Source organism: Ptychodera flava (assembly GCF_041260155.1).
Source record: "Ptychodera flava strain L36383 chromosome 3 unlocalized genomic scaffold, AS_Pfla_20210202 Scaffold_26__1_contigs__length_13983176_pilon, whole genome shotgun sequence".
Classification (NCBI taxonomy): Eukaryota; Metazoa; Hemichordata; class Enteropneusta; family Ptychoderidae; genus Ptychodera; species Ptychodera flava.
In genome coordinates, this window is record NW_027248280.1 from 6849302 (window position 1) to 6863210 (window position 13909).

General features: G+C 37.7%; 2 protein-coding genes across 2 annotated transcripts; both read left to right on the forward strand.

Annotated features, from left to right (window-relative positions):
* Window positions 1–371: 371 nt before the first annotated feature.
* On the forward strand, window positions 372–8047 carry LOC139125770 (guanylate-binding protein 3-like). The gene is made up of 6 exons (XM_070691866.1): window positions 372–432; window positions 1053–1260; window positions 2544–2733; window positions 4215–4491; window positions 6952–7250; window positions 7760–8047. The coding sequence occupies exons 1-6, from the start codon at window positions 372–374 to the stop codon at window positions 8045–8047; spliced, it is 1323 nt and encodes a 440-aa protein (XP_070547967.1).
* Window positions 8029–10314, forward strand: LOC139125916 (uncharacterized). The gene is made up of 3 exons (XM_070692001.1): window positions 8029–8209; window positions 8689–8748; window positions 9431–10314. The coding sequence occupies exons 1-3, from the start codon at window positions 8189–8191 to the stop codon at window positions 9650–9652; spliced, it is 303 nt and encodes a 100-aa protein (XP_070548102.1). The 5' UTR covers window positions 8029–8188; the 3' UTR covers window positions 9653–10314.
* The last annotated feature ends 3595 nt before the right edge of the window (window positions 10315–13909 follow it).

Here is a 13909-nt window from a genome sequence, read left to right on the forward strand (position 1 = left end):
AACTACTACTGAGACCACTAAACAACAGTAAGTAAATTTAAAAACCATAATGTATCCTTTGTCTTCCATCCCGGCAGAATCCCTCCGGCACACGTTTCGCATACTACTGTGTATATCCTGAAGCATGTGGCTTTCTCAGACACGTACGCAGATGCCGCGCTTTCGGAAAAATCGTAGACGCTGTAGAAGACAGCAGATCATCACATCGGAATGGTTCACTTGAAAAATCCCACCACTGCATAATAACGTTAACTTATTGAGATGACTTTCTTTTTCAAAATCACAGACTTAAAATCAAATCCTCGCGTTGTTCGAGTCAAATTAAATAAGCTATGACAGGAAATAGATAATATATTTTATTTATCATAGGCATGACGACAAAGTGCGTACCTCTGTGTTATCCCGACAATTTCAAGTGGGACAAGCATGAAGGTAACTGGTTAGAGATGGTAAAACCAGGGGTAAACTTGTAGTGTGTGAGGACGCTTTGGATATCTTATGTTCCATCGATGGACCAATCTGTCCAGTAACTGTCACTGGTCCTGCAAGGACGGGGAAATCTTACTTAGCCAGTCAGCTGATCGAGCCAAGGCCATTTGACTGCGCATTCAAAACCTCCAATCAAATGCAGCCAGAGACAATGGGTACGTAGAGTTATTATCATACCTTTTAGTGGAGTAGATCGATGATTATATAAGAACAAAGCCGTGAAGAGTTCGGTGGGACGAACTTCCCCATGTACAAAAAAAAAACAATTAGGGTAGAATTTGAAAATTCATTGTGCTGCTGCTTGTGTGCAATTTTTGTGGTTTTGCATGTGCAATTATTGAGGCCATACACAAATGTTTCAGGTAACCCGACCTACTCTATGTAAGTTCCCTGACCCAATTGTTTTCGTATTACTAAAGTCAAGCACGATTTAGCCAAATATTGCTTTTCCTGTGATTGGTCACACCAAGAAAATGTTTTTCATTAAAATTAATAGACAAGTTCCCGGCCGACTCTCCTAGTCATGCTAAAGAAAACATACTATCCTTATGCATTAACCGTAGGAATATGGATGAGCACCGAGGTATTCAAGAAGACGTTGGAAAATGGCGAAGAAGTGACAGTGGTTGTCCTGGACACGGAGGGTCTTGGCGCCTACGACGCAAATAATCAAGATGATGTGCACCTTTTTACGTTGATCTGTCTCCTGTCTTCTGTATTGGTCTACAACTGCAGAGGAACCATGACGTCAGAAGATATTACAAAATTAGGGTAAGAATAAATCAGGTCAATTCTTTCTTTCTTTTTTCCAAAATGTTATGTGTATCTAGGCCCTTACTCTACTATGCTAGTTTTCTGCTCGCTTTCAAGCTCGTTGAATTGGAATTTTCATTTTTTTGTAAAAACTGACTTTCCAAAGTTTCTTCTTAAAAGCCTTTACGCAGGAAAAGGCAACTTTTCAAAATAAAACGTCGGTAGATATTTTTACTTGATCGAAAAATTGCATAGTTAGCTGTAATATTTATCCCAACTTCGAGTCTCAATAATAATATTGTCCACTTGTTTTTTACTTTATCATATTTAATGAGATTATAAACTGTGTACTCAAGCATTTAGTTGCAGATATTTAGTTGAATTTAAATATTTGATGGAAAAGAATCACCTATGCTGGGTGATTAAATTTGAGCCAAACTTGGTAATTTTCATCCTGAAATCCTTTATTCCTGCAACAAACACCCTCACTTGCAGTTTATAACCTCTCAATATAAATAGAATAATTTGGTCAGGCATTCGAAGCCGGGGGGCTTGGCGCAGCGCTCTTTATACAAGCCGTTTGAGCTACGTATAGAGCAAATGTTAACTACCGGATTTAAACGGATTTGAATTAAAATTTAAACCGGATTTAGAATAACATGATTGATGTCTAAGAGTGTCCCCTGAAAGCATTTTTGACACTGTACGTTTATCATGGAGAAACGACGTATATGTTTTTTCTGCATATCTTACCATGAAATCATGGTTCACATTACGCAAGCTGTGCACAAAGGCAGTAGGCCTGTCGTCCGATTGCATAGTTGCTTCTTTGCAACACCATCCGAAAGCCATACACATCTAGTCTATTATATATATAGCACAGGTAAATCTCGTAAATTCATTTCTTACTGATTCTTTCAAAATAATATTAACTTATTTTAATTGTTGAATTTTCAAATTGTTGTCAACATATCGTGTACGTCACCCGATACAGCATATAATTTTGCGACACAAACGCAACAAAGTTGATTGCACGTGGTGATTGCAATTGTATCATAATTCCTGTTTTATTTTCCTGATAATAAATAAAATGCCCCTGTTGCTTAAGTAGTTGTACCGTGGCTGTGACATGTCTGTTTACCTAAATATGAAAAAATACAAAATGTTTAAGAACATATTTTCTTGTATTTTACTGTGGTTAACTTACAACTACTCATGAGCTTGAACTTAGTGTCAACGACATCAACGACGGTGATGGTAATTTTTCTTTAACACTATTATTATTTACATTAATTTTATAGCTTGGTTGGTACTCTCGATAAAGTCATTCGTGGAAAAGAGGTTAGAGTTACCGATGAATCACAGGCCAAGGACTTCAGAAAGTTCTTCCCGAATTTTTTGTGGGTGATTCGTGACGTCACATTGGCCTGTGCTCTTCCCCGAGGTAGTAAATTGGTAGAAGTTGGTATGCACGAATATGTACTGAAAGAGGTTAGTTGTGATATATAGCGACTTTGAACAACGAAAACTGCGACGTTTTCTGTGCACCTGAGTATTTGCGTGTATAGGGTGAGTGGATCCCGCGTAGGTTAAAGTGATGGATATGTAATTTTATAGTCGGGCGCCACCTCGTGGCGACATGACTCAATCTATTCATACGGCTGTCCTCAGTGCTTTTCTGCAATGAAGGCGCCAACATTCCAAGTGCTATGGTGTTTTCTGCCATTTAATGTGTCACAAAATATGTCGACTCTTATCATCTGACCAACCGTACATTTCTCAAGAAAAATTTCAATTCATCTTAAACTTGCAAATTGGTGGCCCGATGCAAGAGGGGCGTTACTCAAGTTTTGGTGAATATTGAGTTTTTATATATTTTTGTTCAGGAATGTAAAATGCATCTTTTCTGAAAATTTTGAGTAGAAAGTCAATAAAACTCAAGTTGCCATAGGGAGGTAACTTGAGTTACAGCCCTTTTGCACTAGAAAGTCAGGGCACTACGGGCGTAACTCCGTACTTACGCCTGTCTTGCACGGGCAAAACATCAAAATGTAAAAACATCTTATAATGAGGATGCTATTAAACACCTATTGCCTGGTCATGTGTGTTTTTATATTTTGCACCGCAACAATCCATTGTGACTAGTTCACAATGTTTTCACAGCGGTTTCAGTTGTACGTGGTACCACTTTCTGTCAAAAATATTCTAAACATACCTAGCGACATCCTTAGTTGCACTTTAATCTTTTCCGTCGATGAGCTGTTCAAGTTCCTACGCTGTTGGAATGTTGGAAAATGTAGGAAAATCTGTTTTAGAGAATGTGTCGTCACCTATCCCGGACGCACATCACGTTCTTGTCACCCGCCATTGTTGCAAAGATGCAGACGACACTACGGTCACGTGACCAAGCACTTTTCCAAATTTGGTCAGGACTATTTCCCTAGGGAAATAGCTTCTCAAAAAATGCCCTCTGACGTCACTTTTGTCGATCCGGTGGGGACTAGACGTATCTTTTTTCTCGTCACGTGACGTATTCTGGCGAATCGCGACAGGGAATGAGCATGTGGCGTGTTATAATCATGAATATTTCATCAAAAACAGAAAATCGCCCTGTGCATAAAGGAAGTAACACATGATGAGGTACTTCCTTTTCTGCTCAAAATGCTCGTGCAAGACAGGCGTGTCTCCTCATGTTTTCAATCTACATAAAAATGATTTTATAATTATAACAATCATTTATGGTATTTTATATATCTCTGGTATTACCTTTTACCAATAAAATCATCAACTTCAAACAAATTGAATATTAGAGGTAGAGGCTTTTAAAACCTTTATTACCCTCTAACTCAATTTATTGATAAAGTGAATTACGCCCCTCTTGCACTGGGCCATCGATATTATGAGGTCAAGGGGAAAAATTATCGTTTATTCATAAAGAGTTAAAAGCCTCGATGTCATCGTTTTCTGTCAAGGTGCTTAACAGTGAGGATGCTGATTGTGAACGCGATAACATAAAAGAGCGGAATCGTCTTCGTACAGTTCTACTGACATCATTTCCGGCCTTTTACTCCATGAAATTGCCCTTGCCAGCGACTAAACCTTCGGTCATGGCTGTGATGGATAGAGGGGCAACACGTAATCGCCTTAGCCAAACATTCCTTGATGGCGTTGACGAGTTCGTCTCCAGGTGTGGATCACTTATGAAACCAAAGAAAGCCTGGCCCTACATCGGAAATATCACTGGTTGCCGTGAGTATTAATTTAAGTTCTAGTTTAAGGGCACATTCATTTATTATTTTAAATCATATGGCCTATCTGCTAAGCAGTTTTAGAAAAAAAATATGATTTAAGTAAATACAGAAAATGTTTACAATATCAACACCCAAAGAAAATATTTCTATGTATAGATCTCTAAGAGGAAATTCTTCAGAAAGTCATACAATCTTAGATATCATCTAAACTTATTATTTCGGTTTAAAGGCTTCGTAGGCATAATTACTTTATTTATTTATTTATTTATTTTATTTACACTTTTAATGAGCGGCCGAGTTACTAAATAAGTAATTTTCACCGGGGCTCAATAAATACAACAATCTTAACAATGGTAGAAGTACATATAAGATAATAAAGTCGTTCACAATGGAAAATTCACTTTGATAAACTCTCTTAGCTTCACCTTAAACTGTATAATATTAGGCGCATATCTTATGTCATTTGGCAGAGAATTCCAGAGTTTTGTGGCACGGTAATGAAAACTCCGTTGACCAGTATTTAAAACTAACTTTAGAATACAACAGTCTTGACGAGAAACAGAACGTGTTTGATAAGGATGAACATCACTCTGAAATACAAAGAACTTACACAGATATTTTGGTGCATTTCCAGTCATACACTTAAAAGTCAACACTCCCATGAAATAAACAATTCTATGTCTAATGGACAGAACATTGAACCGAGAAAATAACTCAAGAGAAGGATAGTCGAAAGGTAATTCAAACAGAATACGTAAAGCTCTCTTTTGTAAAATAAAAACTTTGTTTAAGAAGCGACACTATTGTGCTTTCAGTATTTACAAGAAACTAAATAAATGTTGTTGTCTAGTTGCATTTTGTGGTAGATGCTGATTCATCTTTCATCCTTCCGAAGAATGGCCGATTTTTGTTTATGTAATATTCATGAAAATGTTTTTCTCCTTCGCTGACATTGAATAAGACAGGGCCTCCGCTTGTACGGTATCGCGACCTTGTCTCAAAAGAAGCATTTCCGATTCAAATATGGTCGGCTATCCTTCCTTTGATTACGAATAGAGTGCACTGAGTCTTACATTGCTGTTCCCTACCGACAACCGTGTCTAACTATTGAACGGTCGATGTGTCATCCATAATGGCGGAATCTAGCTGCCACACGAAAGTTTCGGGGGATACCTTCATAAAGTTAAGCCAATGCATACACACACTGCGGGGGAATTATTTCATTGGCCCTTTAAACCAAGCTAAATTCACCATTCTTACACTTCTTTAAGGCCGTAAATATTTGAGCTTTGTTCCTCATCCTTGGGTTCTTGCAAAAATGAAGTAGCGATGCACTTTTTGAATTCAATTTTAATTTCCTTTCTTGACCTGATAAGATATGATATCCGAAATATAAACAATAAAACAATGAGGAATCGAATATTTCATTGCATTAAGGAATCGTGAGGGAGAGGGTCTATGCATGCATTGTGTATTGGTAACTGTGACAAGTAGCGAAATGACCGACGTAAGTTCACTGTGCTTGGTTGTAAGTATGTACACTCTAAGAGAGCCGTCATTCTTTACGGCCTGGAATTAATTTTTGATATTTTACTTGGAACAAGTAATCGTGTATTTCAGGCATTAGAGCCAACATATTGTTATAAGCAAGAGGTTATCCAAAACACAGTGATACTGCTAAAGGTTTACAATAGTAGAGAGGCCAGTAGTAAAAACCTATTACCTGGTCATAAGGGATACAGTGCCCGTTTAGTACCCCAAAGGGGCCGTGCGTTACCAGAAATACATCGCTATTCCCCTAGGCCGTAGGCCGAGGTATAGAGCGATGTGTTCCTGGTAATACACGGCCACGAGGGCTGGGAAACGGGGTCTGTAGCCCGAATAAAGTCCGGGTTATGGGTGCTTATAACACGTGCCACACACTAATGTTGTGTTATGTTATGGTTTTAAATGTGTTTTGATATTATGCACAGCAACAATCCATTGCACAGTGACAAGTTTACTTGGCTATTTCTCCACAGCGGTAACTATAGTACCACTTTCTTCCAAAAACACTAAACATACCTAGCAACATCCTTGGTTGCACTTGAATCTTTTTCATTGTTAAAATATTCAAGTTCCTACGCTGTTGGAACGGAAAGTCTTCCTATTTTAGAGAGAGACTCGTCGCCCATCCCGCCATAGTTTCAAAGCTGCAGACGACACTGCGGTCACGTGACTGGGCACCTTTCCATATTTGGTCAAAAACTATTTCCCTAAGAAATAGTTTTTCAAAAATACCGTCTGACTTCACTTTTGTCGATTCTGTGGGGGCCAGACATATCTATTTTCCCGTCACGTGACGTATTCTGGCGAATCGCAACACGGAGTGAGCATGTGACGAGTTTAATCCAAAGTATTTGCATTTTGATCATTTCGCAAAAATATTCTGACAGGAAATTTGGATTTATTTCCATAGACTTTGCTGGACTGATAAGACAGTATGTATACGAGCTAGCCGTCGATGGTACCGAAATCTGCATGCAAACAGTTGGGAAAAGAGTGATGGAAGAAACATTGGATGAAATGGAACAAAATGCATTCGTCGAGTACTGCAACAACATGGGCAAATTCGCCCAGTCAGCACTTCCATGTCCTGATCACGAGATCTTCAAAAAGCATAACGATTATTTCTTCAAAGCAATGAAGAATTTCAAGAAAAATTCTAAGTATATCAATGATGTCGATCTGCTAAACCAATACAGAAAGAATTTTGAGGTGGGTATCAACCTACTATGTTTTCCACTAATTTTCGAATGATCGATACAGAAGTCGACATTATTATTCAATGCACTTGATCATTTGATTTAATGATATCATATCTTCTATTTTAATGAATATTTTACTTCTGTATCAAAGTCTTTCACATGTTTGTTTCAGAATGATTTTTGATGAGATCTGTTCTTCACTGTTTACAGATTTACTCATTGTGTTTAGTGCTGTGCACGTTAATATGCACATGCACTTCATTGTTTCTTTATGTCGACAATAACTATCTCTATTATTCTCTGATACACATTCGTCTAATGCCAATTAATTCATCTGTTTAACTTCCGTAATGTGCTATCCAACTCTTTATTGGCTTGATGACCGGCTATCTAGTCTCTGTCCCATTGACTAGGCATATAGTGTGTTCCTAAGTCTCTCTATCTTTCTCCACCTCTACATGTATCGCAGCAGTGTATGTCTTTCTGCGTATTTATTTGTGTCTATCTTTCTTTTTGAAGGAACGAATCTGCATATTTGCCAAAGATCACCACGTAATCATCGCCGGATACCTCAAAGGCATTTTTGAAGACAACGTCCAGAAATCCGATGCATTCTGCAAACAGCTCGCTATGGACCTAGTCAAACAGAAACTAGATCCTTTGATAAGTTCAAGTGCAGGATCTGGTTCACCTGTTGATCTCAACACAGAGATTCAACTGGTCGAGAAATTATACAAGGAACAGGCACGAGGTCCACAAGTGTTGCACGTGTATAAAACAGTAGTGTTAGTTTCCTTAATAAAGTAGATAAATGCCATTTTGCTGTGACATTATCTAATTTCATCTCAGGAAATAACGAGAATTACTGACGCTGCATCGGAGGGCAGACAGTGTATAGAAAACGTAAACCGTAAACAAGCCGGTATATCAAAAGCTCAAGTGAAGAATATGGAGTGGGAGGAATTACAGGTAAGACGTTGTAGTACTTTTACATGACCCTATGTTTCGTTTGCGAGAGTATGCCTAAAATAATCGGACTTTAAATACTGAAAATAATAATGAACGTATAATAAATGAAAAAAATTGTAGTCCATATAGATGCACTTATGGCATTATAATCAAAGATTTATTAAATACAGAACATACAAGTATAATTGCGATGATGTAATGTATCCGTAACCTAATGTGTTGCCTCTGCTAAGTAGAGGCTGACGACAACATAACATTGAAAATTACCAAATTGAATGTAAACTGAGCTGAAGCTCCTTGATAGTTTTCAGCACCTGTCATAGTATTTCTAAATCCGAATAATTAGTGTCAGTATACCTCCACACTTGTGCTTTTTGAACCGAGCTCTAAAACGTTTCTCGTTGTCTTGAATAAAACCGGGATAAAAATTTATTTTTTACTGATTTGGTTTCTACGAATGGTTTTCTGCTTCTATTTAGAAAAAGGAGAAGTTCAGAAAGCAGATATTGGCCATGAAACAACAAGTTGAAGAAGACATAGTAAGTACAACAATAGTTATACAATTGTCAGAATACCACCGTTGAAATACATAGGTTTGAGTAACCAATTAACCGTGTAAATTTTCCGTTCGTATCAATAACTTTTCATCTATAGCTTGATAATAGATGGTCATCTATAACTTTTCATGTTACAGATACGGGCTTTTAATTTTGGTGAAGAAGAGTTACCTATGAAGAACACTTTTGTGAACTTGCTGCATGAACACACAATACAAATAAAATACAAACATAGATTCGTACATTTTTATACGTTGGCCTATCTACATGCACCTATCTACCTACCTAACTACCTACCTACCTACCTACCTACCTACCCACCTACCTACCTACCCATCCACCGTGACCCACCCATCTATCTACCTACCTTCCCACCTTGCTACCTACCCACTCACCAATCCATCCACCCGCCTGCCCGTCCACCCATCTACCTGCCCACCTACCTGCCCACCTACCTACCTACCTACCTACCTACCTACCTACCTACCTACCTGTAGTACCTACCTACCTACCTACATGCATACATGTGTCCTATTTTTAGGCAGTACAATTTTTTTAGATAATTTAATTGATATTTGGCCGACGGCTGGCTTGACGGGTTGTTTGCTGGCCTGTTTGAGCATGTTTCCGATGATGCTAACTAACACATATGTCCTAATTTCAGCGGAAGGCTATGCGTGAAGACGTGACCCGACAACAAAAGCAGTCGAAGGCTGATTACGAAGAAACAAGTGCAGCAATAGCGTTTCAAGTAAAAGAACTCCACCAGATCCATTCCGGACTGACCAAGGCGCTGATGAATATCAACGAAGAACTCATCAAGGAACACAACATCTCCATGGAAGAACTAAATAAGAAAATGGAAAAGATAGCACTTGCGCATTAGACTCTTATGTCGTTTCATATATAATTATCAGTGTTTTGCAATTAAGAAATGAAAGTAAGGCGACATGGAAGACATAATTTGTGTTATTTTTGCTCTTTTCTTCTTTCAAACTAATAGCTGTGAGAACGTTTACAAAATCAATCGTAATTAAGTTTACAATGTGGGAGAATGTATATTAGGCATAGATAATCTTTAGATTAAAAAAACGCCGTAATCGGTCACATTATTGTTAGTTCATTCATCTATCATTTATGTGTTAAATATAAAAATGTGTAGCGATTTTAACTGATTTATTTTGTACTTTACTGTCCCAAGCAGATAGTAATCACAAAGTTGGAATGGTATGTTAGGGTAATCACACTAACATGGGAACACTAGTTATGATCAACTAGCCACGAATAATACGTTTAAGAATGTTAAGACTTCCTGATTATCATACATTTTCATTTCTACGTAGAACAGCAATATGATGAGAATTACCTTTTTATTATTTTGGCATTGTCATCTACGTGTACCCTATCGCATCGGAGATCAGATGTCAAACAGCAGGATATGAACTGAAACCGCTCCTGTGTTTCAGTATATTTCACTGTACTGTAAATTGTCTTTTCTCAGACACTACTGTCATTGGATTGTAGCTTCATTAAAATTGTTGTAATCAGCATCAGGAACAATGCTCATCATGTCATATTTAAATTGATTTTTGTACAATGCAAACTAGTAGTTAGCCTAAATGGAAATCCTAAATTTGTTACTCTGCCATCAAATCAGTACGCCATCATTTAATTGTGGCGCAATTCTAAAAAATGCTGTTCAGTAACGTAAATCAGAAATGACATTCAATTTCAATACCTGCCTTGCCTGTCAGAATTAACTATTACCGTAAAAGAAAATCAGCAAAAAGGTGACGAGCTAGCGGCGTTTTCCAGGAAAAAGAAATTATCTTGAACAACTGTTTCAATTTTATCTTCTTTCACTACAGCAATCTCTGCTCTCTGTACTTGAATATGACCAACTAGACTCTCCACAGTCGCTGTGCCTTGTTTTGTGCGCTCCGACGATGGGCCTGCATTCGAAGACTACGCTGTGCAGCTGTGAGCACGCGCTGCCAGACACAGCGACTGTCAGTTCTTGCAAGTATATGAATATTCATAAGGGTAGTGACGTCAAAAGAAACACCTATCTAACTGGGCGGAGAGAATATATACTAGTAGCTGGTAGACTTATATACGTGGTATGTTTTTATTTTTCATTTTTCGTTTTATTTGGCTATGCAACTTGTCATTTTTGTTTTGATTAACGGATGTGTGGAGTTCTATAAAGTACCCGGATCAGGCAGAAATCCGACCGGTCGCTGGCAAGAACGTCCAGACCCTGGGATTCGCGTCGCGTCTCTGAAGGGCGCGCGTGTTCCAACAGGGGAGAACGCGAATCGCAGGGTCTCTGTCAGACAAATGACCAACATGTTTGTACACCGGGTGTAGATCCAGGTTGAACTTCTCAAGGTGGAGCTGCATGTTGCCAACACAGTTTTTTCAAAGCAATATTTCGATTTGAAGATGACAAGGAAACCCCCTCATACTATATATTTTCATAAGGCAGAAACTCTAAAGTTTAGTATAGCAGCAGTTGACTTAAAGGATGAATTGGGTGATATTCGGGGTAAAAAACATCAATTTTGGTATTAACGATAAAAATTGATTAAGGTAAAAAACTTGATGCTATTTTCTGGAATGTAATCACTTGAAGGAAGAGTAAACGTAGAAAAAAAAACGACTATTTTATTTTGCATTATCTGTCCCCCAAGGGTTGAAAAACTGACATTCAAATAAAAGTAATTAAAATCATGATAGCAAAATTACAATACCTCTTATTCAAAATGTAAGAATTTTATTGCTAAACAAAATTGTGGTTTTGTTATATAGCATTTAAAGGACATAATGTGAAAAAATCAGAAAAATTGGCCTGGCCAGAGTGGATTTAATTCTTTGGATATTTTGAAATTGGGAGGAAAAAGAAGCCAGGAAATCTGGTGTTTTGCATACATTTAACTTTTGTATCACGCAACTTACGACTGGTTGACAAGCTAAAAGCTGAACCCAACCAATATTCAATATAGGGTTAACAAATTAATTAAAATTGAATGAATATTTGCGATTTGGGTGTAGCGCCCCTTTAGAGTAGTTTATCCAGTTAGAAGTGCGCCCCTATATTCGCCATTTGAAAGTTTATTGTATTGCTTCTATGGTTAACTTATTCCGTATCCCTACGCCATTGCACGGCTAAACTCTACCACTATGCCTCATAAATCTTCAAGCAACACAGTTTTGTAAAGATTCGGAATTTGAAGTTCCTCACCTAATCAACATGGTCTTTGTTAAGATTGCATACAGTATTATACTGAATTTGGATGGTGAAAGGGGCTTATATCGCCATACACTTGTGTACTCGTGGATGACAGTACAAACCCTACCCTCAAAAAGTGTACTGAGTTAAGAAGAACAGGTATTTTTTGAGTTATCACAACACCACTCCATCTCTATGGCTCGTAGGATACAAACTTTTCCTCCAGATCTTTGACAAAATCATACCCAAGTAAAATAGACACTTAAGTTTATCTTCGAAATCACTCAATGTAAAGGTATTATCATCAAACATTCTGTTTCGAAAATGATGGTGTTTTTCATATGTTCACATTTTACTAAGTTTCTTATTGTAAATAACAATTTTCCGAACGCTAGAGTTGCTGCCACTTTACCGTATACTAGTAATTGGATAGACTAAACATTTACAGTGAAATCACACCATGACACTGCGCTTCAGTGATACAGCCTTATTGAGCACTGCAGCTCACTGCAAAAAAGTTTCTGAGTATCATTTGCGTCAGTTTCAGAATTTATCGAAAATATCTAAGCATATGACAGGCCTGTTGGTATATATAATTTTACAGAATACGACGTTGAAGTAAATTTCGAATTCTACAAAGTTTACAGCTCGTTCATGCTTTGCTGTTTTCATAGAATTGATATCCGACGGCGAATGGATGTTCTGCAACTGCTGCAGCAAAACATTGGTATGGTAGTTAGAATGGTAGTTTTTCTTCCAAGAGTGTAAAATTTGAATTTGTTCCTATCAGTAAATAGACAGTTACTCTTTAGCTGTGTTAAACGTGAAAAAAAGCTTTGTTTCTTTTCAATGACATACAAAAGTTAAAGGGGTGACCAACTTTTCTTGATTATGAAGTGGGTGATTGAAGTTTCCTGTAATACACCATAAGCAACAATTACAATATTCAAATTGACCGCAACGAGTTGCTGCAAAAGATGCTTTGCTCTTTGAACCTAGGAATATTAAAAACCGTCATTGGGGTAGAGTTCCATTCGACTTTTACGCACAATTCTAGTATTTGCGATGAAATTTTAGGAAATAAGTTTATGACAATAGGGCTACACAAAATGAAATTGAATTAAAATTCAGGAAATTGACCTTTTCCGTGTACATGAAAAGATCTCAAACATGCAGTCTTCTGAAATTTCATGTAAAGTAACCGTCCACAGAATTGTAATACATTCGTTATTATTACCTTTTACGGCCCTGATGATTCTACGCACTGAGGTTGTACGAAGGAAGGGCCCGAGCGTGCGAGGGACCGTGCGCCATTCTACTGTTGCGCTCGTAGTTAAGGGGAATATTAGCTGAAGTACCAGTCTGGATCGTAATACGTTCAGTGACTAAAGCTGACGCACCATGATGTCAGATGTAAGCACAACTTTAGATCTTTATCATAAGATGGCAAATGTGATGTTTACGGTTTCGAATACTTTGTACATGTTCGGCAAAGTTATATACTTTTCTAGACTAGAACTGAAAAATTATCATCAGTTCAACACCTGGTGACACTATCTATCTATCTATTATCATCAGTATACAATGGTCATAACATGAAAATTCAGTATTTGATTGCTTCTTGAGATTAAACAAGATCACACCATGGGATATCCCTTTCTCGATTGTTGTTTATACTTAAGTTATAACCAAACATTAGTTAAAGTTGTAACGCTATCTTCTTCTTATACGATCTTGAACCAACCTTCGCACGCCTTGGCCACGTGAAGAATGCTTAGAGATAAAATGTTTACAAGAGAGGACATTACACTATCGAAGTCCGCTAAACCCGTAGGAGGGTTGTAAAGGCTTTATTATGTCCCTGGAGTGACAAACAACAACAATATTGCGCAAAGTATGCAGATAGAAATA